Genomic DNA, 27,604 nt, shown 5'->3' with positions numbered 1-27,604 from the left:
GGAGCCTCAGCTGGGGACTGACCTGGGTTTGGCTTCCTCCCAAGAGCAGGCTGAGTTTCTGCTGTCACCCGGTCCTGCAGGCGACAAACAGCCGCCCCCTGGCCTCCTGCCCCCACTCCTGTCCCCTGAAGTCCATCAGCCAAGGGAGCCTTTGTGATGCTCCATCAGATCGTGTCGTTCACAAATGCCTCCAGTGGCTTTCCAATGCGCTTGGAATAAACCTGGAGTCCACTCCCTTCTCTGCGGAGCCCTCGGCTCTCTCCTCCGTCATTTCCCACGGCTTTCCTCCCTGCCTGCTCTGCTCCAGCCATGGGTCCTTTTCTGGAGCACGTCCTGCTTGTTCTCACCTCGGTATTTCCTTTGTGGCAGCTGCTCCCCCTGCCTGGGAAGCTTCTTCCCCTCAACTCTGCGTGACTGGCTCCTTCTCGTCATCCAGAACCGGGCTCAAGTGCCATTTCTCATAAAAACCTTCCCCGAAGTCATCGCCAGACCGCAGAGTGCTTTTCAGTTAGCTTCTTAGCTCGTAATACTGTCTAGTCCTTTATCTGGTGGGTTAACTTATTATTAACTTATTATCTTTTAAAAATTATTTTACAATTTTCTTAACTTAAAAACAGCCTTTTCAGCTTCACATGTATGTATGTGAAAGTGAAGTGAAAGTTGCTCAGTCATGTCTGACTCTTTGTGACCCTTTGGACTGCAGCCAGCCAGGTTCCTCAGTCCATGGGATTCTCCAGGCAAGAATACTGGAGTGGGTTGCCATGCCCTCCTCCAGGGGCTCTTCCCGACCCAGGGATTCAACCCATGTCTTCTATGTCTCCTGCATTGCAAGGGATTCTTTACCCACTGAACCATTAGGGAAGCCCGTGTATGTATGTATTATTCCTGTGGGCAGGAACTGGGTCTGTTTCTATATGCTGCTGTATCCCCTGAGCCCAGGGCAGTTGGATGAATGATGAATGGTTACCTATAAAGGTCTCAGTTTCCTGTCTGAGGAGTGGGGGCCATGTCATGGATGGGGTTTTGAGGGTCTTTGGTACTGACAGCCTATCTTTATACCACTTCTGCTAGCAGAACAGGCACCTGCTTTGGTGCTCATCTGCTGGTCTGACCTTGCTGGCTGCCCCCGGACCCGGATCCCAGCTCCCAGTGGCTGTGGCAGCCGGTCCCTCCCACTCTGCCCTTCTCCCCCTTCCTCCCTCCTTCACGCCCAGTAGGCCTCCCCTCCCCCACCCCACCATCAGCACCTCCAGACGTCACTGCTTTTGGAGAAGAGAGAGAGACGGATAACCTCCGGGGCCATCCAGGCGTACGTCCCCGCAGCGCTCATTTTGGTGGTCTTGTGCCATTCGCGGGCGAGGCCAAAGTCCGTGATCTTGAGCACCGTGTCTGCGAGGTTGTGGTTCTCTATGGCCTCCAGGATAAGGACTGCAGGGTGGAAAGAAAGGGGGGTCATCCTGGATCTGCTTGGCTGCAGTCCTGTGTTCTACCCCCACCTCACCTGGAATCTCCTATTTGTTCTCTCCCTGTCACCGAGGGTCGCCCCCTTCTGCAGTAGCTCCTTTCCAGGCCAGAAGACCATGAATCCTTTCCCCCTGGTCTAATCGCTGCCTTAGCCTCCCATCAAGGGTTGGGGAGCTTCTCCTGAGTTCACTGGCCTCCTGAGTCTAACCTGGGCTCCCAGGAGTTCAGTGAAAGGTTGATAGCCATGGCCTTGGTTCTTCTTGGTCTACGTCTCAGATTCCCAACCACCCCAGAAGTGGCAGCTGCAGACATGAGCAGGAGGGGACTGTTTTCCTCCCCCTTTTGTCATCTGCTGTGGGGCCTCCGTGGCCACAGTTCTACTCTTTTGTCACACTCTTTGCCATGTGACTTTGAAGTTCTTTCCACTAAAGAGGCAGCATGTATCTCCCCATCCTTTACTTTGGGTTGGCTGTATGACTCAACTTGTCTGATAAAATGAGGCAGAAGAGACAGAATGCCAGTTCCAAGCCCCGGCCTCTCCTATCTACTTGCCCTCTTGCCCTTCCGCCATCACCACGACAACATGCCTTGGCTAGCCTGCTGGTCCAAGGAAGATGAGCCTCACCTCAATCAGTTGACCTCCAGCAGGCCTGCAAATGCATGAGTAGTAACGAAGGACACTGAGTTTTAAGACACTACATTTGCCAGGTGTGTGTGTGTGTGTGTGTGTGTGTGTGTGTGTGTGTGTGAGGGTGGTTTGTTACACAGCAGTATTATAACAAAATCTGACTGACTGATCTATCCCCCAAGCATATGGAATGGTTCCAACTTACTTGCTGCCTAGAGTGATTACTAACAACAGTTAACAATCATGGCCAGTGTTTATCAGGAGCCAATTATATGGCAGGTACAGGGCTGAACCCTCTAAGCAAATTAACTAGCAAGCGACCCATTTTGTTGACAAGAAAACTGAGGCTTTGGCATGTGACTCTACCTTCTAGAAGTCTTCCCTTCTCAAGTCACCAACTCCTGTTTGCGGTGTGACCCTGTGACACAGGGAACACCCCATGATCTTACACTTTATTTCTCCCATGCTGGGCCTAACTCAATTCACTTATATATATATATATATATACACACACACACACACACATATATATATATGTATATATAACATACATATATATACTATACAGTCCATGGAATTCTCCAGGTCAGAATACTGGAGTGGGTAGCCATTCCTTTCTCCAGGGGATCTTTCCAACCCAGGGACTGAACCCAGGTCTCCCACATTGCAGTCAGATTCTTTACCAGCCAAGCCACAAGGGAAGCCCATGCTATATATATGTTATATATATATATAACATAATTATATATGTATATATAATTATGTTACCCCTGCTTAAGACCCTCTAATGGCTTCTATCCAAAGTCTTCACCATAGCCCCTCAAGACTGACGTGATCTGGCCCTTCTACTTTTACAACCTCATCTCCTTCTTCTGCCTGACTCCTGCTCTTCCAGGCACCTTAGGACCTTTGCCCTGCCCAGGTCTTCATAAAGCTGGGTCCTATGGGTTCAGGTCTCTGCTCAAATGTTGCCTTCCTGGACCATCTGATCTAAAGAGCTCCCTCCGCCCCATTCTTAACCTGCTTTATTTCCTTCAGAGCCCTTGATACTCTGAAATTTTGTTATCTATCTATTTAAACATCAACCATCTATTTCTGTCCACTAGAATATAACTTCCATAAGTGTGTGGGGGGGGTAATCTTATCTTGTTCACTTCTGTAATCCCCAGAGCCCAGGACAGTGCCTACACTTAATTCTGCTTCAGAATTATTAGCTGAATGAACCAATGAATGAATGACATCAGATGAGGAGTTCCTCAGGGGAGGCTAAACAGGGGAAGCTGTGCTGTGAAGGCCCTGTTTCCGCTGTCTCAGGCATGCATCAGTCCCAGTGCCCGACCAGGAAGCCAGGCTAAGGGCCCCACTGACCCCTTGTCCAAGTGGCACTGGCTACAGAAAAATTGGGGTCCATGGGAGCATGTCCTTGCACCCCACCTGCAGGCTGTGAATCAGCAGGGGGGGAAGGACTGAGAAGGGACCCCGGGCTTCAAGAGGAGTGTGTTGCCAGTCCTGCCTCCATTTACCCAGAATTTCAGAGTTAGAGCGTGAGAGTCAAAGAGGATGGGGGCCGTCTGTCTGTCTTGCTCAATTCCCCGGCCCTGGCGCAGGACTGGTCACACCCTGGGCACATGGTAGCTGTCTGTTGGGTGAATGCCAGACCTAGCAAGTAAGGAAGACCCCACCCCTCTACTCCAGGGGCTCGCAGAAAAATAGTGCGGTGGAGTCAAACATTTCAAAATGTAGAACTGACATGAATCAGAAACAGATGAGACGTGAGGGTTGAGGGCAAAGAGAAAACCCTCCCATATTATGTGAGGGCAGGGAACATGTTGGCCTCACTCACAATGGACCTCTTTTTCTTAGTATATGATCTGATCCAGTAAATACCAAATGGCAGAATAAACAAATCAACGCAGACAAGAAAGGGAGTGACATGGGGCAGAGGAAGGATGGGAGAGCCAGAAAGGTAGGATTTTTCTTTCCCTGCTGTGTCCTAACAGTCAGGACAGGGTCTGGTACCCAACAGGTGCTCAGGAAATATCCAGGAAATGAATGAAACCCCTAGATGGTGAGTGCCAGAAGGGCAGAAACCATGGTTGTTTTGGTCCCTGTTGGGCTTCAACATAATAGCTACTCAGTTAATATTAACGGACATCATGAGAAGCTGGTATGTAAGTTCTGGGGAACCTTGCCTTCCATCTGGCCCCAGTTCTCCTTCAACCAACCAATCAACTTTTGAGAGTCTTATGATAGGTCAGGCAGCCTGGAAGCTTTTACATAAGCTACATCCCTTTTCTTCCTTCTCCTCTTTCCCAGTTTGTCTTGGCTAGCTGGGACAGAGGCCCAGGAGGACACCAGGAAGTGGTTCTCAACTGAGGGCTATTTTGCCCTACAGAGGACATTTGGCAATGTCTGAAAACGTTTTTGGTTCTCCTAACAGGGGGGTGGGGAATGCTAATGGCATCTAGTGGGTAGAGGCCAAGGATGCTACTCCATAACTTAGAGCACCCAGGTCAGCCCCTCTGCAACCCTCCGGTGCCAAATGTCCATAGCACTGAGGCTGAGAAACCCTGACTCTGGGCTAGGCTCTTCCTGCCTCTGCCTGGTGGACTGTGGTAGCGCTGGACTGTAAGGGCCATGAGGGCAGGCACCGTACCTGTCCTGTTCGCCGCAGGGAACACAGGGCCTGTCACAGTGTTCATGGATACATGTTTATAGAGCTCCTGTGACTGTAGTCTTCAACCTTTCTGGGCTTCCTTTTCCTCCCTTAATGGGACAAGGACTGTCTCACCCAGCCCTGAAGGTATACTGCTGCCCCCTCTTGCCCCAGCCAAGATTTTCTGGTGTCCCCCTCCCGCCACCAAGATTTGGCCTACAAAGTTCAATGGAAGCAAGTTTTTGGAGGAGGACACCACTTACTGTTGATGGACTTGAGGTCCCGGTGGATGATGGGCACAGGGGCATCATTGTGTAGGTAGTTCATGCCCCGGGCCACCTGCACAGCCCAGTTGACCAGCACGTGAGGGGGCACCCGGCGCCCTGCCAGCACCCTGCTCAGGGCGCCCCCTCTGGCATACTCCATCACCAGGCAGAGGTGTGGGGGGCTGAGGCAGGCGCCCCTGAGGGCAATGATGTTGGGGTGCTGCAGGGCTCCGAAGAGTCGGGCCTCCTGGCGCACCTGCTCTGCTGTCACTGCCGGGTCCCGTTCAGGGTCCAGCCGGGCGGCCTTGACGGCCACCTCCTCGCCTCGCCACAGGGCCCGATAGACCTTGCCAAAGCCCCCTACGCCGATGATCTCCTCTAGCTGCAGCTCGTGGAAGGGGATCTCCTGGGGCAGCTGGAGGCCTGCGGGCGCGGCGGGGGTGCCGAGGGCCACGTAGTTGCTGGGGAAGACGCCCACACGACCGCTGGGTAGCTGCCCGGTCCACCAGCCCTCGTCGCCCGACACGGCACAGTCCTGGGAAAGCACCTGGACGCGGTCGCCCCTCCGCAGGGTCAGCTCCTCTTCGCCCGCCGCCTCGTAGTCGAACACTGCGGTCCAGACGGGCCCCGCGGGGGTCGTGCCCCACTCCTTGGCCGCCCCCCACTCCTCCTCCTCCATGGGGGAGGGGCCGGGGGCTGCGGGAGGCCGCTTCACACAGGCTGCCCGCGGGATGCAGAGGGCGGGCCCCGGCGGCCAGGATGGGGGGCAGTCCCTGCGGATTCTAGGGGACTCCTGGGAGCCATGGCTAGGGGGCCCTCCACAGGAGCAAGAAAAAGCCTCTTTAAAAGGGCAGGGTCGTGCCCCCTGATTCAGCTGTCCAGGCAGGGTGGGGTGGGGGAAGGGCAGCGGGTTCACCTGTCCCCCCTAAAGGTCAGGGCGCTAAGAAGGCCTGGCCGCGCAGCTGCCGAATTCCTGCCGGGGTCCGCCGGTGGGGGACGAGGGTGAGGGAAGCAGGCAGCCCCCTTCCCCGCGCCTCTCACCCCGCGCAGCTCCACCGGCGGCCCCCGGCTCCGCATCCCGGGCCACAACCTCCGGGCGGGGTGGGGCTGGCGGGGCTCCAGGGGCGCCCGCCCCAGGACGGGGTGGCGCGCCCCTCGGCCTCCTCACGCGCGGGGCGGCCGGGCGGCCCCCATCCTCAGCACCGGCCTCCCGGTTGGCCCCAGCCCCTGCCCCCGCCCGCGCCGCTTCCCGGGGCCGCCGGCGGTGCCTGAGTGACGTGCTCACTGCCGCCGAGCCGCGGTGCCGCCTGGGAGTTGTAGTCTCCGGCAGCGCGGCTTCGAAGTCCGTCCCCGTCCCTCAGCCTCCAGATCCTGACTGCCGGCCTCGGGCAGAAGTGGGGACTACGCGGGGCCGAAGGAATTCTCCCGGGTAGATAAGCCTGGCCTCGGACCCTCCCTGGGACGCGGTGGGCCGGACCCCTGGAGGAGGAGGGGAGGGAAGGGCCGAGCGCTCCTCACAGTCCCTTCGAGGGCCGCGGCCCAAGGTGGGGTTGATGGTGACTGACGCGCTTCGCAAAGGGAAAAGTAGGAGCTGCGTGAATGGTGGTTACTGCCCAGCGCCTCTAACGCGGCCAGGACGAGGTCCCCACGGCTGGACTGCCCTCGGGGGCCCGACCCGAGGTGCACGCCGGGAAGTGTAGTCCGTTCGGACTACACGCCGGACCGGCGCTGTGGGGAGGCAGCCTCCCAGAGAGCTCCCACAAGCTCGCGGGTCGGGTTGACCGTGAGGCCTCTGCTGGGAATACGGGGCTGGGAGGATGTGTGGAGTGTCCCTGAGGAAATCACCGCCACATCTGCTTTCCCCACCAGCTCTGGGTTCCTCTGCCTCCACAGTCACAACTCGAGAATCCCCGCCTTTCATAATGGGAACTTTAATTTACTGAGGCTTAATATGCATCTTACTGCTAAGTGCTTGCCCACACGATAGTACTAAATGCTTTCAAAGCCCCATTTTACAGATGACGCCTAGGGAAGTAAAGTGTCTTGTCCAAGGTCACAAATGTAAATGACAAAGCAACAATCAAAGGTAGATTTTTAAATGAAAACCCACCACGGCCGCAACAACAGTAATGATTAGAAAAAAAAAAAAAGCCTTCCCATTTAAAGAGTAGGTAAACAGTCCTGCAGAGGTTCTGGGAATCGCTCAAGATCCGAAAGCTTGTAAGCAGCAAAATTCTGGATCTTTTCACTAAGCCTCTCCTGACTGGTGTGGGGGTCTGGCGGGAGGAGAGAAGAGGACAATGACGGGCTCTGGTGCCTGAACCCTAGAGAACTGCCCCACAGTCTCCTAGGAAATTGTTCCCGGCTCAGAGGGAAAAGGGTACCTGCTCTCCTGGCTACCTGTGAGGGAAGCTCAGGAATTCTCAGGAATTGCTTGCTTGTTACAAGACAGGCCCCAGTTTCTTGAGGACAGGTCTTTCTGCTATAACCTGATACATGCTTTCCTGAAAAACCTGTAGTTCTGCAAAACAGTGCATGTTAAAAACAAAAAGGCTTTATGGGGAAAAACAGAATTGGGGACAGCTTGCTGAAAACATATGCAACTGTATAATGAGTTATACAAAACCAGTACGAATTCCAATAAAAATGTGCTCAGCCGTCCCATTCTTTTTGACCCCCTGGACTGTAGCCCGCCAGACTCCTCTGTTCAGGGGATTTCCCAGACAAGAATACTGGGAGTGGGTTGTCATTTCCTCCTCCAGGGGATCTTCCCAACCCAGGGATGGTGCCCACGTCTCCTGCCTTGGCAGGCAGATTCTTTTATCACTGAGCCACCTGGGAAACCCTAATAAAAATACAATCACAGTTAAATCTCCATAGGGCACATGCACTTAGTAATACTTCTGTGCCTTCTTTGCAATTTTAAAGGCTGGGGCTTGTACCTCCTTCACAGATATGCCGATCTGGGGATACTTTCTTATGGAGATCATTTTCATCAAAAGTGAAAATCTGGAGAATTCCCTGATGGTCTAGCTAGGATTCCGCTTCCACTGCCGTGGGCACGGGTTTGATCCCAGTCAGGGAACTACGATCCCTGTAAGCTGCCCAGGGCTGCCAAAAAACGAAAATCTGATCCAAGATGTAGTCTTCATTAATGTGTTATTTTAATGTGGGAAAATGTTGCAGTTTCTTCACCTGCTTTCACAGCTTTGGCACATACTATCTCACTGGAAAAGACCCTGATGCTGGGAAAGATTGAGGGCAAGAGGAGAAGGGGGCAACGGAGGATGAGAGGGTTGAATAGCATCACCAACTCAATGGACATTAGTTTGAGTAACTCTGGGGAATAGTGAAGGACAAGGAAACCTGGCTTGCAGCAATCCATGGGATCGCAAAGAGCCAGACAGGACTTTGTGACTGAACAACAATATCATTGTAGTAAATGTTATGGTTTTTGAAATCACTAAACCATCCATTGTGGATCTAAAGGAAGACATTTCTGTAGAGTTGCAGCTTTTCCCTTTAATATCTTCTTTTATTACTAAGTCTTCCCCTTTAATTATGAGAAAATTTACCTCTGATTGCTTCAAAACATTAGCCTCCTAGAGAAAATTGCCTATTAACCAATATGATGGTGATATGCTACCATCTTATTTTGTTTACCAATTGTTTATGGGGTGATTCAAGTCAAAGAAGGTGAGCAGCAAAACAGGTGGTCTCCAAGCAGATGCCTAGACTTTGGTGAGAGGACTTGGCTTGGTTCTAAACCCCGGGGACTCTGCGATAGGAATGGGGAGTGGGGTGGCATTTGTGAAATCCATAAAAAAATCCTTCGGATTTTGGTTGGGAATGTAATGAATAATTATTAATTTGGGGAGAATCTATTACTTTGTAATACCGAGTCTTCCGTTCTTGGGTGTACATACAATTTTTTCCTGGGATATCTTATACATGCTTTTTGGTTCACTGGCTGGACTTGACTGTTTTTACTTTTATACTAATGGCTGGGATTTTTTTTTTTTCTCTCCTAATCAGTTACTGCTGTTTTTAATGCTGAGCTTGGATCTGGCTACCTTGTTGAACTCACTCTTATTCATTCTAGAATAGCTTGACAGATAATTCTCCATACTATTCTAGCTAGATGGCCCTGGTGTCCAGGGGGGAAATAAAAACTTAATTTTTCCAATCTTTATAACTCATTTCTCACCCCTCCTCTTTGGTTCAGAATTCCAATACAGTGTTGAATGACACTCATGATAATGGACAATCCTTGTTCTTGTTCTAGACTTTTTAAAAGAATGCCCCTAAGGTTTCATCAAGTATGATGTTTTCAGTACATTTAAAAAACTTATTCCTAATTGCTATGAAGTTTTTCTTTAGTAGGTATTGACTCTTATTAAATGCTTTCTATACATTTATTGATATAATCAGATGACTTTTGTGTTGTTAATGTTGTATCATCCTCCTCTCTTTCACTATTGCTGGATTTGATTTAATACCATTTTATTCAGAGTTGCTGTGCATTTGTTTTCATGAGTGGAATTGACTGACTCATGGTTTTCCTTCTTGCGCGGTCTTTGCCCAGTTATGACGTAAGGGAAGCTAGCAGTGCTCCTTGCTTTGGGGGAGGGAGCCACCTACCTTTTCTTACACTCTGGAATGGTTTGTGATACATTAGAGGTATCTGTCCCTTGGACATTTGAGTGTAGAGTTTGAGTGTCAGAGCGTTCATATTGGGTGCCTTTTTAGTAGGTCTTTGACGACAATTTCAACCTCTTCTGTGGATTGGTTTATTCAGATTTATTACTTTCTCCCAGAATACATTTTTGTAATTTATATATACCTAGAACAGTATTTTATCTGGGATTTCAGATTCATTGGCATAACTTTATACTTATTATTTCTGATGAATCATATGGATCTGAAGTTATATTTCTTTTGGCTTTCTGATGTTTATGTATTCCTTCTCTTATCTTTCTGGATCAGATTTGAAACAAAATTTACAGTTTTATTGGTCTTTAAAAAGCTTTCAGCTTTTTGTTTGCTGAAAATAAGTAGAAGATAATTCCTTTTACTATTTTTTTGGAGGGATATTTTATTTCATTAATTTCTGCCTTGTTGATTCATTTTTTCCACATTAGTATTTATTTTGTTATTATGTATACCCCAGGTTTTAATATGTAGTGCTTTCATTGTCATTCAGTTCCAAAAAATGTAATTTCAATTCCTATTAACCCCCAAATTATTTAGAAATGTGATTTTTAATATCTAGGTAATGGATTTTTCCTTGATTTTCTTTTTGTAGTTGATTTATAATTTTATTTAATGAATGTGTTTTGAATGACATAAATTCTAGGAATTTACTGAGATTTCGTTTTTGACCTAGTATGCAGCATTTTTTGGTTTTTTTTGGAAGTGTTCTGTTTTGTTTTGTTTTGTTTTGTTTTTAATTTAAATGGTTTTATTTAAGTCAATTGTAGAGATCCTGGATGTTGCTTTTTGAACACAAACATGAAATTAACAAAACAAGCATTCATATTTCTAGTTTTAAACACTTTAGTTCTACAGGTGGAATGAGGATATTTGAAAGAGATTTTCAACAGTCAACACGATGCATGAGATAATACACACTGAATTAGGCTAGTCTTCATCTCCATCTTCATGTTTATGATCCTAAATTGGCTGGAGGTTTGTGTGTGTGGAGGGAGTGTTTTTTTGCTTTTTCATTTCACAAATGATTGCTCAATACAGAATGAAATACACCAAAAGAAGAAAATAGTCTTTTTATACCTAGGGAAGAAGCTACTACTCTTAAAATGATCACTTCAAGGTAACAGACATCCAAATTGACGTGGTTTTCTTTGAAACTTCGGTAAATCATTTATTACACAGTAGGTTTGGCATTAACCCTGAATTTAGGATAGATAGTGTTATGGAGGGCTGGCTGCTGTATACCAACATCAGTATCAAGTTCATTGTCAGGAATTAGAGACTGTCCCAGATACCAAGCAGGACAACACTGGCACAAAAAAACCGAAAAGTGAACTGCAGATAGGTCAAAACAAGCTACATTTACTCTTAGAAAAATATCATAAAATGTTATTGGATATGTTGTTTTAAAAGCTAGCTTATAATAAAACACAATGGAATCTTCTATTTTTAACATCTTATGCTCAAATGGTCTTTACATAGGTTGTGTTTTAATAAAACAACATACACACCCAATCAGAGAACAAACATTAGAAACTTGCCATTTGGTGAAGGTTATTCTTCTAGTTCTGCTTTATTGACTATGCCAAGGCCTTTGACTGTGTGGATCACAATAAACTGTGGAAAATTCTGAAAGAGATGGGAATACCAGACCGCCTGCTGCCTCTTGAGAAATTTGTATGCAGGTCAGGAACAACAGTTAGAACTGGACATGGAACAACAGACTGGTTCCAAATAGGAAAAGGAGTTCGTCAAGGCTGTATATTGTCACCCTGTTTATTTAACTTATATGCAGAGTACATCATGAGAAACGCTGGACTGGAAGAAACCCAAGCTGGAATCAAGATTGCCGGGAGAAATATCAATAACCTCAGATATGCAGATGACACCACCCTTATGGCAGAAAGTGAAGAGGAACTCAAAAGCCTCTTGATGAAAGTGAAAGTGGAGAGTGAAAAGTTGGCTTAAAGCTCAACATTCAGAAAACGAAAATCATGGCATCTGGTCCCACCACTTCATGGGAAATAGATGGGGAAACAGTGGAAACAGTGTCAGGCTTTATTTTTCTGGGCTCCAAAATCACTGCAGATGGTGACTGCAGCCATGAAATTAAAAGACGCTTACTCCTTGAAAGGAAAGTTATGACCAACCTAGATAGCACATTCAAAAGCAGAGACATTACTTTGCCAACAAAGGTCCGTCTAGTCAAGGCTATGGTTTTTCCTGTGGTCATGTATGGATGTGAGAGTTGGACTGTGAAGAAGGCTGAGCGCCAAAGAATTGATGCTTTTGAACTGTGGTGTTGGAGAAGACTCTAGAGAGTCCCTTGGACTGCAAGGAGATCCAACCAGTCCATTCTGAAGGAGATCAGCCCTGGGATTTCTTTGGAGGGAATGATGCTAAAGCTGAAACTCCAGTACTTTGGCCACCTCATGCGAAGAGTTGACTCATTGGAAAAGACTCTGATGCTGGGAGGGATTGGGGGCAGGAGGAGAAGGGGACGACAGAGGATGAGATGGCTGGATGGCATCACTGACTCGATGGACGTGAGTCTGAGTGAACTCCGGGAGTTGGTGATGGACAGGGAGGCCTGGCGTGCTGCGATTCATGGGGTCGCAAAGAGTCGGACATGACTGAGCGACTGATCTGATCTGATCTGATTCTTCTAGTTACTATAGAGCTCACATTTCTCTATTCATCAGATCAGTAGACAGGTTGGACTGTCATCACATTAAAAATATACAAAACTGTTTGCTCTATTAGATGATTTTCAAAGAAATATGTTTTCTTTAGTTTCAACAGGTTTTTGACAAGAATCTTACTCAAAGAAGTTTTGCTCCTGTGTTATTATTAGTCCAAGTGCTCTGAACACTCCCCCCTTTAAAGGCTTCCACAAACTTAGTGTTTTTCAGGCCGTAAATTTCAATAGTGATGGCAGAAACCACACCTCAGAGGGAAAGGGAGGGCCCTTTGGAGTTATCATTCAAACAAACAAAAAGATCTCTACCAATTTGTCACTTGTCCAGTTTTACAGAAATTCCATTCACGTAACTCTTGTGAAAATCAGCCACAGTTTTACCATATCAAATGACCCAAAGAACATCGCAGGTATCCAGGGAAGATAGTTCACCAGTGCATCTTTAGCTTGATTTTAAAGTCAATCTTAGAGACTGGGTGCTGCAGTTCTCAAAGAGACAAACTGCCTATCCATTGGCTCAAGATTTTTCAAGTTAATGAACATTTCATTTTCCACACTTTTGGTACCAAGAGATTTAACCAGGAAAAAGCTCAAACCTCAGGGTTCAAACTATAGCATGGAAAAATAAAGCATACAGCAAGCATCATCAAAAATAAAATATACAGCAAGCACCATCTACCTCCTTTGCTCTCTCAAAGATGTCAATACTCGATTCCAGTCAGAGGGTGGGGTGAAGAGGCTGAAGCCTGGAAGGAAACTTCACGCAAAGGGGGAAAAAATCTGTTTGGTAGCTATTTCAAAACAAGTTCCCAAACTGCAGAAGGGACTCCGGCCCCTTTGACTTGCAGGAACTACACATAAGAAAAGGATAGAAATTCGACGAGGCAGGCTTATTTTAATCGCCCAGGGGTTTCCAGTGCAAAGCACGACAACTTAAATGCATATTCCAAATTCTTGCTCCAAAGCCGTCTTTGTGCACATTGGGCTCGCATTGACCCCAAGTCCGGATTAGGCAGCGGCTGATTCCTGCTTTACAGCCCTGCCGGCCTAATGAGGCCGGGAGGCGACGGGGCGCGAAGCGTCCTCGGAGCTCGGGCGACCGGCCGATTTACGGCCGCCAAGGGCCCTGTAGGTGAGAGGTCAAAGGGTCAGCGGGCCGAGACCGCAAGAGAATTGACCCTAGGAAATAAGGTCCCCTCCCTCCGGCCCCAGCTTCGACCGGTCCTTGCATGAACTTGGTGTGTGCATAGGGACCCCGGGCGCCCCGACGAGGGGCCCAAGGACCCCGAGCAGGAGCCCTGACTTGGCCTCGGCCTGGGCTGAGCCCGACTGTGTTCCGTCTTTAAATGATGTGCATTCCAGTTGTTGGGATAAGAGGTCTGACCATACAAGTTTATTAATGATCTAATTCTTAACTATTATGTCCGTCCTTTTTTCCCCCTCTGATCTACTGGCTTCTGGAAGGTGTAAATAAGTCTATTATGAGTGAGGCTGTGTTCATTTCTCCTTTTAACTGTAACAGTGTTTGCTTCATATATTTTGAAGTTACGTTGTTAGGAGCATAAGGGTTTATGATATTAATATGACATAAGTGAATTATTTCTTTTATCAATATGAAAAAGCCTTTGTTGTCTTTCCTAATGATTTTTGCTTTTAATGCAACTTTTTTCTAACATTTCCTTGGTACTTCTTTTTTCATTCTTTCATTATTCTTTTTTTTTCTTTTCTTTTTCTGAGAGTTGATTTTACCATGCTGTTTCATTTCTGATACACTATAAGAATAGTTTGTATGAAGTTATTCTCTTACGTTATTTTTTTTTCTCCATATTCCCATTCCAACTTTCATTTCTTCTTCCTCCTCAAAGGCACACTTTCTGATGTGTTTGTGGTTCTTGGATATGTCTTTATTTCTTTTTTTTTAAAATATAGTAGTACTTTTAAGTCTATATTTCTAAAAGATGTATAGTGCTTTGTATATGTATATGGTTTTAATTTATACAAATTGAACCAACTACGTTTCTGTTTTTACATTTTTTGCTCAATATTGTTTTAAGAGCATTCCATATTGTTTGTGTATCTAGGTAATTGCTTCTGTTTGCTGCATAGCACTCTAATTTATTAGTTCACCATCCTTAATTATTCACCTACCAATGAAGAAGACCTACATTGCCTTGAATTCTTAGCTACAACAAACAGCACTTCAATTAAGAGTCTTGTACTTATATCCTTTGGGATTTGAGTGACAGTTTCTCTGGATTATACACCAAGATTGGGGTTGCTGGATCATACGATATACATACTGAATTATGCTAACCAAAGTGCATGATAGTTCTAAATTCTACATGACTTCACTAATACTAGTCCCTCACTGACCTTTTAATTTTGACCAGTCTGATAGATTTAAAATGTCATGTTGTAACTGGCCATACCGCAATACAAAATAAAAAGTTTAAAAAAGTTATAATTTTCTAACTGATTATGAAGGAAGTTGAGCATCTCTTCAGACTTGTTAACCAGTTAGATTTCCTTTTATGTTAATTGCCTATTCATATCTTTAAAATTTTATTTATTTGGCTACACTGGGTATTCATTTCTGCGTGTGGGCTTTCTCTAGTTGTGGTGAGCAGGGGCTCCCCTCTAGTTGCGCTGCATGGGCTTCTCACTGCAGTGACTTCTCTTGTTGTAGAGCACGGGCTCTAGGGCACTCGGGCTTCCGTAGTTGCATCTCCCCGCTCTAGTGCGCAGGCTCAGTAGTTGGGGCATGGGCTTAGATATCCTGGGGCATGTGGGATCTTCCTGGACCAGGGACATGCATTATCAGACAGATTCTCCTTTTTTTTTTAATGACATAGTTTTCATTCATTCAAAAAGAAAAAGTAGAAAGAAGGTATACCAACAACTTTACCCTTGATTCCAGGTATACCTTGGGCAAGCAAGTTGACAACTCTGAGCCTCAGTTTTCTGGGCTGTAAAATGGGGAGTTATGATAGCTTAAAACCTCTCGGGGTTCTGATGTTGTGTAATTCTGATTCCATTATTCAAGGCATCAACTGTTCTGTTGGCATCATGCCATCTCTGTTTTTGATTACAATTTAATTCCTCACTCAAACTCTTAATAAAAATGTCAAAACAAATATTGAAAGAAGTTCTAATATGTACTTTCAGCAGTTTTCCGCATTGCAAACCTGAAGGTTAATTGTGGATTAATCTACTCTGACAGGTGCTTTTTTTCCTGGGTGGAGAAAATCATGGATATAGCCATTTCTGATAATTTTGTGCTTGACTCAACTTTCAGATTAGTTTTGTCTTGAAATTAATAAACTCTGAAATTTCTGGATTATTCAAATCGATCAGAGACAGACAGATTTCCCTCTTCAGATTTCCAACCAGAGTAATGACCATGACTGAGACAAAATTTTTCAGGGAGTGAGATAGTGGACATGCCTGTGCTTAATCCCTGCCTCTATCTTTTTCCAGATGTGCCAAGATTTTCCTTTGGGGAGTTCTGGTAGGATTATGTTGGGTTGTGTGGTTTGTCAAATAACACTCAGTTAAACAAGATATACATTTACTTTTGTGTCCCAGAAAGAAGATGATTCATGGTTGACTTGTCTCCGTAGTGTTAGGGACTCAGGCTCCACCATGAGTTTCCTCCATCCCCAAATCACTATATAGTCAAAGATGACTTATTTGTCTCCAGCCATCCTGTCCACATTCTGGACATAGGAAAGGAAGAAAGGACAGATAATCATGACATATCCGTTTGAGGACATTTCCTGGAAGTGATCTAATCACTTCCACTTGTATTCAATGGATCTGAACATTGTTGCCCGGCTTTTTGGCTTCAAGAGATTCTTTGAAATGTAATCTTGATTCCGGATGGCTATATTCCTGGCTAATACATGAGTGTTTTGTTACCCAGAAAGAACTTTTGTCAGGCAGATTCTTAACCACTGGACTACCAGGGAAATAGGCCTATTCATATCTTTTGCCCATTTTTATATTGGGGTTCCTGACTGAGCGATTGAGTATGCATGCATGCATTCTTAAATATTTGCAGGATTTTGTTGTATATTCTGGATTTTAATCACATTTTTTTTTTGGAAGCTGGAAATATGTTCTCCTGGTTTGTCACTTATTAAACTTTTTCAATCATGTCTTTGTTTGCAGGAAAACTTTAATCTTAATACAGTCAAATCCATCTCATTATATGGTTTCTGTTTTCTTGGTTTAAACATCTGTATTCCCTCCAAAGTCATAAAAATATTCTGCATTTTTCTACTAGCTGTTCTGGGTTGAATTACATCTCTTAAAAACAGATATGCTGAAATCCTTACCCCAAGTAGTCCAGAATGTGCTTTTATTTGGAAACAGAGTGGTTGCAGATGTAATGAATTAAATGAAGATGAGGTCATACTGGAGTAGGGCAGTGCCCTAGCCCAATAGGACTGATGTCCTTATAAGAAGACAGCCACTTGGAGACAGACACCCAGAGGGAAAAGTGCCATGTGATGAGAAAGGCTGAGACTGGAGTTCTGCAGTGCAGCTGCAAGCCGAGGAACTGCAAGGATTGCCAGCAAATCACCCAAAGCTAAGACAAAGCAAGGAAGGATTCCCCTACAGATTCCAGAGGGAGCTTGGCCCCTTCACACCTCGGTTTTAGACTTCTAGCCTCCAGAACTGGGAGACAGGACATTTCTGTTGTGTTAAGCCACCCAGTTTGTGGTCCCTTGTTCCTGCAGCCTTGTGAAAGGCATATGCTAGCCTTATAGACTTATTATCTTTCATGTTTAGGTCTCTAATCCATTTGTTTGACCTTTGTATTGTGGTGAAAAGTAGGGAACCAACTTTTCTTTTCTCCTTATAAAGAATCAGTTTTCATGATGTTATCCTTTAGCAGCCCATCTCTTCCCTTCTGATTAGGATGCTTATTCTGAAATATCTCAAGGTCTTTCATATACACATGTCTCTTTCCTGTTCCTTTGATCAGTTTGTCTGATCATGTGCCGTTCCACCTTTATTTTCTTTCTTTACTCTGGCTTTTTGGTATATCTTTTCGATAAACTATTTTTATTTATTTATTTGTTTGGCTGTGGCAGGTCTTTGTTGCAGCATCTGATTGAACCTGGGGCCCCTGCACTGGGGGCATGAAGTCTTAGCTACTGGATCACCTGGATCACCAGGAAGTCCATTTGGCATATCTTACTTGATACAGATCCTCTTATCTGTTTGTGAGTCTTGATTCTTCCACATACATTTTTTAATCCATTTATTTTGTTTCCTAAAAAAATCTTTCTGGAATTTGGGCTTGCATTGAATTTATATCTTGATTTAGATAGAAGAAACATCTTAATAATATTAAATTGTTGCATTCATGAACATGGTACATCTCCCCTTCTTAGATTTCTTCTGTTTCCTTTAATAACATTATTATTATTTTCTTTTTTGGCCATGCCACGTGACTTCTGGGATCTTAATTCCCAGACCAGGGATTGAATCCAAGTACTTGGCAGTGAAACCTCGGAGTTCTAACCATTAGACTGCCAGGGAATCCTAATTATTTTTTCTTCATAAACATCTTGTGGATTGACAGATGAATTCCTAGATTACCTTTAAATTTTGTTACTGTTCTGAATGGGATCTTATTTTTTGTTAGAGTTTCTAGTTGTTTACTATCATATCAGTTCAGTTTAGTTCAGTCGCTCAGTTGTGTCCGACTCTTTGAGACCAGGCCTCCCTGTCCATCACCAACTTCCAGAGTTTACCCAAACTCATGTCCATTGAGTCGGTGATGTCATCCAACCATCTTATCCTCTGTTGTCCCCTTCTCCGCCTGCCCTTAATCTTTCCCAGCATCAGGGTCTTTTCAAATGAGTCAGCTCTTCACATGAGGTGGCCAAAGTACTGGAGTTTCAGCTTCAGCATCAGTTCTTTTACCTATAGTTTCTTTAATGGCTTTTGGTCTCTTCAGAGTTTACTGTTTCCTGTTTCAGTATTGGCATTTTCTATTCTTGTGGAAATTTGTCTGTTTTGTCAAGATTTTCAAGTGCACTGGTCTATGTAGTTCAAAATTTTATTTTATCATTTGAAAATATCTCTATCTATAGTTCCCCCTTTTCAGTTATGCATTTTGTTTTTATTTGCATCTTTCTTTTTTCTATCAGTCTTGCCTGAAGCATTTCTATCTTATTAGAATTTCAAATTGCCAAGTTTTGAGGTTTTTTTTTTTTCTTGGTCTTCTCTGTGTTTTCACTCTATCAATTTCAGCCTTTAAATTATTTTCTTTTTCCTTTTTAGATTTTTCTCTGTTGTTTCATATTTAAGTTCTAAACTGAGGCTTCCTCCGTTTGTTTTCAGTCTTTCGATAAAAACGTTCAAAGCAACGTATTACCCTTGAAACATTGCTTTCGTAGCGCTTTTATTGCCATTCAGTTATAGGATTTATTTCATTTATTTTTGGCCGCACTGAGTCTTTGTTGCTGTGTATGGGCTTTCTCTAGTTGCACAGAACAGAGGCTACTCTCTAGTTGCGGTGCACGGGCTTCTGACTGCCCCGGCTTGTCCTATTGCAGAGCGCTAGCTCTGAGACATGCTGGCTTCAGCAGTTGCGGTGCTTGTGCGCTGGAGCTCAAGCTCAGTAGTTGCGGTGCATAGGCTTAATTGCTTCATGGCATGTGAAATCTTCCTGGCCCAGGGATCAAGCCCATGTTCCCTGCATTGACAGGCAGATTCTTAACTACTGGACCACCAGGAAATTCCTGTGTTTTATTTTCTAAGCCGAGAGTTATTTGTGTTATATTATTTAAGTTTTGGGGATCCTGTGTTTTTGGTGTTTAGAGCCATTTACACTAGGATGAATGACTATGGTATAATAAAGAGAGTCTAGAACACGCTGCCTCAGAAGACATTTATTTCACAAAATGTCCCAGAGTAGGTGGGTGGCCCCGCCCCAAGAGGTCATCAGGTCCCAGCTATCTTACTGCTTTGCTCGAGGCATCATCCTGGCTCATATGGGTGAAGCCATCTTAGAGTCACTAAATCTGTTCCCCTGTATCAGAAGACAGAAGGCAGAAGTATGGAATAATTAGCTTCATTTTAAAGACAAGACCAGAAGTTACCTACCTTACATCTGCTCTTATTCCACTGGCCAAAATTTGGTCATATAGCTACAGGAGACAATACTAACTAGGGTTTGGTCAGAAAAACAGAAACTGTACCAGTTATTTTAACGGAGAGAATTTAAGGAATTGATTGAGTTGGTGAAATAGATGTTGAGATGACAAAATGGGGACGTTGTATTAATCAGAGATAAGAGATGCAGGCATTCAGCCCCTGGGACTGAGGCAACAAAGGGAATAGGTTTCTAGTTGTGACTGTTGTTGCTGCTTAGTCCCTAAGTTGCATCCAACTCTTTTTCAACCCCGTGGACTAGAGCCAGCCAGACTCCTCTGTCCATAGGATTCTCCAAGCAAGAATCCTGGAGCGGGTTGCCATTCCCTTCTCCAGAGGATTTTCCCAACCCAAGGATCAAACCCGAATCTCCTACTTTGGCAGGCAGATTCTTTACCACTGAGCCACCAGGACAGCCCTGTTTTCTATGATGTGAACATCATAGAGTTATTATAATAAGGTTATTAGAATCTAGAAGGTTGAAGGAATACTCCTGTAGAGCCAGAACCCAGTCCTCTGATGAGGGGACAGCTGGTTTCGGTGTTTCAGAGACAGAAATGAGACTGAGAATGTGGAAAAGACAGGAGTCAGCTGCTGCCATCAGGGAGAAGAACTACTGCTGGAGTAATGCTGACGGGAACAGCAAGCGAAACAGGAAGAAACATGTACTTTCTCCTTCCAGCCTTTTGTCTTTCTTGTGCTCCCTCTCAGCAGAATCAAAGAGGGAGCTGGCAGCCTCAGAGCCAGAAAGTGGAGTGTGAAAGGGTGGGTTTGGGCTAAGAAACAATTAGTCATGAAAGCAGTTCACCCACCCTTTTGACTACTCAGCATCCATACATATGTTGTTGTTTTTTTGGCCATGCCATGCAGCAAATGGATCTTAGTTCCCTGACCAGGGATCAAACCCATGCCCCCCACTATGGAAGCATGGAGTCTTAGCCACTGGACCACCAGGGAAGTCCCATATGTATCTTTCTACACATATTCAGACTTCCATTTAACAACTATAAACATCATGTTTCAACTGATTGGCACAAAGATGCTCTCATCTATTCTCCAAAGAGGGGAGATACAGAATTTATCCTGTCATGTTGTCCATTTCTGTTTTGCCTTTCCCATTATTCTCCTTCCAGCATTCATTTGAATTGAGTCTGCTCCCACCATTTCCGTTTTCCCCTCTATGCTATATTGAAAGTTTTACACTTACTGTCTGTTCTTTTTGTACTTACTCTAAAAATATCATGTGCATTCCACAAAATCTTCTCCATTTATAACTTGTTCAAGATTTTAGTTCTTTTTTAAACATTAAAATTTGACATTGTTACTGTACTTTTGGTAGAGTTTTGATATTTTTGGTATGTTTCCCTCGTGCTTTTGTTTACTTTTTCTTTTCTTATTCTTTCTTGTGTTTCAGAACTTCATTCTAGGATTAGTTTTCTTCCTCCCAAAGTATATCTCTTAGAAATTCTTTTGAAAAGGGTATCTTGGGAATTAATTCCTAGTTTTTAGTTTGTCTAAACAATCATTTTATTTTTGTTCTTGAAAGGTATTTTGCTGGGCATACAGTGCTAGTGTGACAGTTATTTTATTTTAGCCCTTTGAGGATCTCATTCCACTATCTTCTGGATTATTGCTATTGAAAAATTAAAAGTAATGCTTGGCCTATTCTAATGATATTCTCTCTAGTGGGCTAAGGTTTACTAATTACCTAGTGTGGATATTAAAAAAAAATACTCTGCTTGGGATTCATTGGGTTTCCTGAATTTGAGGAAGAATCTTTCTTATCAATTCTGAAAATTTTCCAGACATTAGCAAATGTGCTTCTCTCCCTTCTATTATCTTTTTATTTATTCTGGCTCTGCTGGGTCTCCATTGCTGCCCAGGCTTTTCTCTAGTTGCAGCAGGCAGGGGCTACTCTCTTGTGATGCACAGGATTCTCACTGCAGTGGCTTCTCTTGTTGAGAGGCACAGGCTCTAGGGTGTACGGTCTTCAGTAGCTGTGGCTCCCAGGTTCTAGAGCACAGGCTCAGTGGTTGTGGCACAGCATGTGGGATCTTCCCCTACCAGGGATCGAACTCATGTCTCCCTCATTGGCAGGCAGACTCTTTACTACCAGGGAACCACCAGGGAAGCCCCTCTCTTTTTTTAAAAAAACCTACAAATTAGATGTATGTTGGACCCTCCCACTCTGTTCCATATTTCTTAATCCATTGTTCAAAATATCCATCATTTTTTCTCCCTATGCTGTACCCTGTGTAATTTCTTAAAATATATATGTGTTCTAGTTTCTTCTCCTTTCAATGGTGATGTAATCTATTTCATTTGTCTACTGGGTTTTTAAATTTTCACATAGGTAATTTATAGTTTCCTTTGTTCAAATCTTCCTTGCCAGTCTTGATAGTCTGTTTTTCCCTTCAGTATTTTCAAAATACCATCTTTGATTTCTTAAAACATTTATTTACCTTGTATTCAATACCTTATAATTTAATATTCATACCAGCTCTGAGTCTGACTCTGAGGTTTGTCACTTCTGCTTGTTAGGTTTGTGGAACTCATGTTCCTTGGGATTTTATCTGTGGAAATTCTTTAAAGCCTGGGTTTAAAATTCATTTCCCTGGGTAGAGTTAGTGTTTACTTCTGCCATGTACCTGTGGGAATAGCTAGCTTGGGTTGTTATTCAACCCCTCAGTCATGTCGACTCTTTGAGACCGCGTGGACTACAGCACGCCAGGCTTCCCTGTCCTTCACCATCTCCTGGAGTTTGCTCAAACCCATGTCCATTGAGTCGGTGATGCCACCCAACCGTCTCATCCTCTATCATCCCCTTCTCCTCCCACCTTCAATCTTTCCCAGCATCAGGGCCTTCTCCAGGGTTCTGGCTCTTCCCATCAGGTGGCTAAAGTACTGGAGCTTCAGCTTCAGCATCAGTTCTTCCAATGAATATTCAGGGTTGATATAGCCAACTTGGGACCACTCTAAAATTTTGTCTGGACATCTTTCAGGCTACATAGATAGTACAAATTTAGACTTTAAACACACAGGAATATGGATTTACTGTTACAAATTCTCAGGGGAAATTTTTCTCTTGCTTTACTCATCATAAAGGCAGAGACAAACATATATTCCCATCGTGTTTTTTAGAGGGAGGGCTTTTAAAAAAGTACCAACCAAGGGTTTGCTCTCAGGTTCTAGAATTTTATATCTAGAACTGTGATCTTTCCTTTCACTCTGATTAAGTCCCAGGATTTTTCTTCTCTGAAAATGGCCCTTTAACATCCTGGCTTTATGCTGATAACCCCAGAAAAAGCACCGAGTCTAGAGCTATCTTTACTTTTCTAGATTCATGCTTTCTTGTTTCTGGAGTTCTAAGGATATATTTGAGGCACACTCTCTCTCCTTCAAGACTGGCCCAACCAAGAGGAAATGTCTGGGGCCCCAGGCCTCCCCCACTGGCATTGAATGACAGTGCTAGTTTACATACAATTAATTGTACCTATTCATTTTTAAATTAATTATACCCTGTCCCTAGCATTCACAGATAGCAAATTCAATTACTCATTAATCTAATCATTACTGCTTTTATTCAGAGAACACCGAAGGTCTGTTTTTTAAAATTAGTTTATTTTTGGTTGCACTAGGTCTTCATTGCTGCGCGTGGGCTTTCTCTAATTGTGGCAAGAGGGGGCTACTCTTCGCTGTGGTGAGGGGGCTCCTCATGCTTGGGGTTCAGCAGTTGCAGCATGTGGGCTCAGCAGCTGTGGCTCTCAGGCTCTAGAGCTCGAACTCAGTCGTTGTGGTGCACGGGCTCCACAGTTGCCTTGTGGGATGTGGAATCTTCCTGGACGAGGGATCAAACCCATATTCCCTGCATCGGCAGGTGATTCTTAACCACTGGGCCAACTGGGAAGTCCCTGAAGGACTGTTAATATCCTAAAACCAAGGAATGTCTCTTATGGGCTGAACTGTCTCCCTTCCATCCCCACCCCCAAATTCATGTGTTGAAGACCTAATCCTCAAGACCTTGAAATGACTTTCTTTGGAGATAGGACCTTTAAAGAGGTGATTAGGTGAAAATGAGGCCATTAGATGGGTCCTAATTCAATCATGATTGGAGTCCTTACATGAAGAGGAAATTTGAACACACAAAGAAACATCAGGGATGTGTGTCCACAGAGGAAAGAAGGCAGTCATCTACAAGCCAAGGAGAGAGGCTCAGAAGAAGCCACACCTGCCCTCACCCTGATCTTGGGCATTTACCTCTGGAACTATGAGAAATGAATTTCTATTGTTTAAGCCACCCAGCCTGTGGTACGTTGTTATGACTGTCCCAGAAGGCCAGTCCTAGCATCTCTGATGCTATGATTTCAGGCACCATCTTGGCCTCGAGGGAAGAAACTATGATTTGACACAGGGGCCTTGTCAAGGCTATTCCAAAAAACAAACAACAACAACAACAAACAAAAAAAAAAAGGAAAGAAAAAGCAAAAGCTAACCAAATAAATAAACAAAACCCCAAAACACCAAGCTGTTCCCATCACACCCATTACACGGCCGGTTTGGCAGACAGACTTCTGCCCAGGCCTGGGATGTATCTCACTCATGCATCATGTTTCTTTTTCCAGGGCCCTTCTGCTCAGGAATGAAGCTGAGGACGGGCAGCATCTCGGGGATGCTTCAGACTCTGCAGATGCCTTGGCTTAGAGGACCTGTGGGATGTGCGGAGAAGGAGAACTGGGGGAGAGGTGAGAACAGCAGGAGCTAGGGAGGGGGACGAGGGACGGGAACACTCTCTCAGGCTTGAAACCAGATTCTCTGAATAAGTGTGGGTGAGGAAAGCATTTTCTGAGGTCTAGAAACACAGAGGGAAATGCAGGAAGGGAGTCATGTCCGATAAGTTCAGGACTAAGTGAATCAGAGGTGGCGCAAGCGTCCCTGCCCTCCTCTGCCTCTCTTGATTATCCTGGGAAGCTGATTCACTCATATATAATCTCATCTAGTCATCTTTACTATTTCCCTTCCCCTGACTTCATGTATGACAAACTCATTCTCTCATTGGAAAAATATTTCCTGAGCATGGTCAATGTGTTGGGCATGTGGCAGTCTCTGTCTTCATCCAGTTCCAGATCTGGGAGAGCAAGCACTCACAGAGTGAGCGTTTCACCAGATGGCTTAAAAACTTAAACCTAAGATGTAACACCACAGAACTCCTAGAAGAAAGTATATGCAAAACATTCTCTGACATATTGTTATTGCTGTTCAGTTGCTCAGTTGTGTCTGACTCTGCAACCCCATGGACTGCAGCACGCCAGGCTTCCCTGTCCTTCACCATCTCCCAGAGCTTGCTCAAGCTCATGTCCATTGAGTCGGTGATGCCATCCAATCATCTCATTCTCTGTCGTCCCATTCTCATCTTGCCTTCAATCTTTATCAGCATCAAGGTCTTTTCCAGTGAGTTGGCTCTTCGCATCAGGTGGCCAAAGTATTTGCCTTCCAATGAGTATTCAGGATCAGTTTCCTCTAGGGTTGACTGGTTTGATCTCCTTGCAGTCCAAGGGACTCTCAGGAGTCTGCTCTAACATCACAGTTCGAAAGCATCACTTCTTCATCACTTAGCCTTCTTTATGGTCCAAATAAAAACAAACAAATGAGACCTAATCAAACTTACAAACTTTTGCACAGCAAAGGTAATTGTAAATAAACAAGCAAGCAAAACCGGAAAAGACAACCTATGGAATGGGAAAATAGGGCTTGCAGTAATATATGTGGTTTACATGGGATTGCAAAGAGTCAGACATGACTTAGTGACTGAACAAAACGAACAGCAAGGATTTTAGACTCTCCCTGAAGGACATGAGAATCTACAGAAGGATTAGGCTGGGGAGCAACAACTAGGTCATGAATGAACTGTGGAGTAAGATTTGAAAGGTTGCTGTTGTATTCAGCAACATCTTATGGAAAAACTTGAATGAACTTTTAGGGCAACTCAGTAGTACAGGTGAGAGATGATGGTGATTTGGAAGAGGGTAGATTCAGTGGGGAATGAGAGAAGTGACGGATTTTGAACCTCTGAAACATTCTAAAGGATCTGATATGGAATGAGGGAGTGGGAGGAGCTAAGTGTGACTCTCAGATTTCTAGGGAGACTAAGGAGTCAGAAGAGAAGAGAGAAGAGGATCTAGCTGTTACTCTAGGAGATCTGTCAAGGGGAAGAAGGAACTTTTTTTAAGAGCATGGAGAAGGAGGGGCTTCCCTGATATCCAGTGGTTAAGAATCCATCTGGCAATGCAGGGCACATGGGCCTGATCCCTGGTCTGGGAAGCTCCCACGTGCCATGGGGCGACTAAACCTGTGCTCCATGACTACTGAGCCTGCACGCTCTAGAGCACATGTACTACAGCAAGAGAAGCCACTGCGACGAGAAGCCTGCCCACCTCTACTAAAGAGTAGCCCCCGTTCACCACAACTTGAGAAAGCTTGAGGAGCAACACACACCCAGCATGGCCAAAAACAAACAAATAAATGAAATTATTATAAAAAGAGTAGCCCCTGATTGCCACAACCAGAGAAAACCCATGCACAGTGACGAAGACCCAGCACAGCCAAAAATAAATAGATTTAAAAAAATCCTGGATGAACCTAGACAGCATATTAAAAAGCAGAGACATTACTTTGCCAACAAAGGTCCATATAGTCAAAGCTATGGTTTTTCCAGTAGTCATGTATGGATGTGAGAGTTGGAAAGACTGATGCTGAAGCTTCAATACTTTGGGTACCTGATGCGAAGAGCCGACTCATTGAAAAAGACCCTGATGCTGGGAAAGATTGAAGACAGGAGGAGAAGGGGATGACAGAGGACAAGATGGTCGGATGGCATCCCTGACTCAGTGGACATGAATTTGAGCAAGCTCCGGGAGATGGTGAAGGACAGGGAAGCCTGGCGAGCTGCAGTCCATGGGGTCACAAAGAGTTGGACATGACTTAGCTAATGAAGAACAACAACAAGATTTTAAAAAAAGAGTATGGGGAAAGATTAATAATATCTGAAAACAGCATTGAGTTGCTAAGGGATAGCAGAGTCTAAAGATACTCGATATCAAGCTTGGCCACATGACCTGCTTTAGCCAATGAAATGTAAACACATCAATATATATCTCTTTTGAGCTGAAACTCCAAGAGCCAGCTCACAGCTCACATCTCTTTTCCCTCAGCCAGGAGATCCGTGGTGTTTTAGACACTGTTCCATCAGTCTGGGTGAAGGAAGGAGCATGTGGAGAAGAACTCGGGCCACCCAGGTTGGACATGGCGCACGAGGGAGTCTCTACCTTTATGTGAGTCACTGGGATTTGGGTTCATTTGTTTCCGTAGCATATCCTGATTACTCTCCTCTCCTCCTCCAGACCTTGAGGTCTGGCGAGCGGGTGGATGAAGCGCCTTCAGTAAAGATTGTGGGGAGTATCTCTGGAGAAGGATCTGGTGTTAGTTAAGGTAGAGTCCGAGGGAACATGGAGTGAAAGGCTAACAGGGGTTGCAGTGGCAGAATTTGGGAAGGATGGAGGGAGGCAGGAACAGGTAGAGCAGAGGACAGCACAGAGAATGATGGAGATGAGAGACCTGAGAGGACAAGAGGAGCTTGTGTTGGGGGAATTACCAAGGGAAACAAAAGATAGGGAACATGATGAATTTGGTTATGACACTCTTTGGAGGGTGCAGTGGGCTTTCAAGTTCAGAACCACATATTGCTTCAAAAAGTCTCCTCCCCATCCTGTCCACTCCCTCTCACCTCTCTTAATGTTCATCATCCCTTTCATCATAGTGGGCTGACTTCTCAGTTGCTGCTGTCCTTCTGATAGAATGTGACTTCCATGCTGCAAGAGCCTGGCCTGAGTTGTTCATCACTCTACCCTGAATGCTGAACACAGGGACCCAGCTACCTGTGAGATGAATGAAGGAAACTTACAGATCCATCCTGTTCGTCATAGTCTCTCGCATCAGTAAAGGGTGGTTCTCAGCAA

General features: G+C 44.8%; 1 protein-coding gene and 1 long non-coding RNA gene across 2 annotated transcripts in view; one reads left to right on the top strand and one right to left on the bottom strand.

The window, feature by feature from the left end:
* The window catches only part of MAP3K10 (mitogen-activated protein kinase kinase kinase 10), a 17,023-nt gene extending 10,397 nt beyond the window's left edge, over window positions 1-6,626 (bottom strand). The window contains exons 1-2 of the mRNA XM_055551090.1: window positions 5,012-6,626; window positions 1,248-1,428 (exon numbers count right to left, since the gene is read on the bottom strand). Of these exons, the coding sequence (XP_055407065.1) occupies window positions 1,248-1,428; window positions 5,012-5,693 (863 nt within the window). The 5' untranslated portion in view covers window positions 5,694-6,626. The remainder of the gene's footprint in view (window positions 1-1,247; window positions 1,429-5,011) is intronic.
* Window positions 6,312-27,604, top strand: LOC129630585 (uncharacterized). Its single transcript, XR_008703745.1, has 4 exons — window positions 6,312-6,443; window positions 24,215-24,334; window positions 26,801-26,920; window positions 27,406-27,604. It is a non-coding gene; the product is annotated as an uncharacterized LOC129630585 (long non-coding RNA).

Source organism: Bubalus kerabau, chromosome 17 (assembly GCF_029407905.1).
Source record: "Bubalus kerabau isolate K-KA32 ecotype Philippines breed swamp buffalo chromosome 17, PCC_UOA_SB_1v2, whole genome shotgun sequence".
Taxonomy (NCBI): domain Eukaryota; kingdom Metazoa; phylum Chordata; class Mammalia; order Artiodactyla; family Bovidae; genus Bubalus; species Bubalus kerabau.
This window is presented reverse-complemented; position numbering and strand designations above follow the sequence as displayed.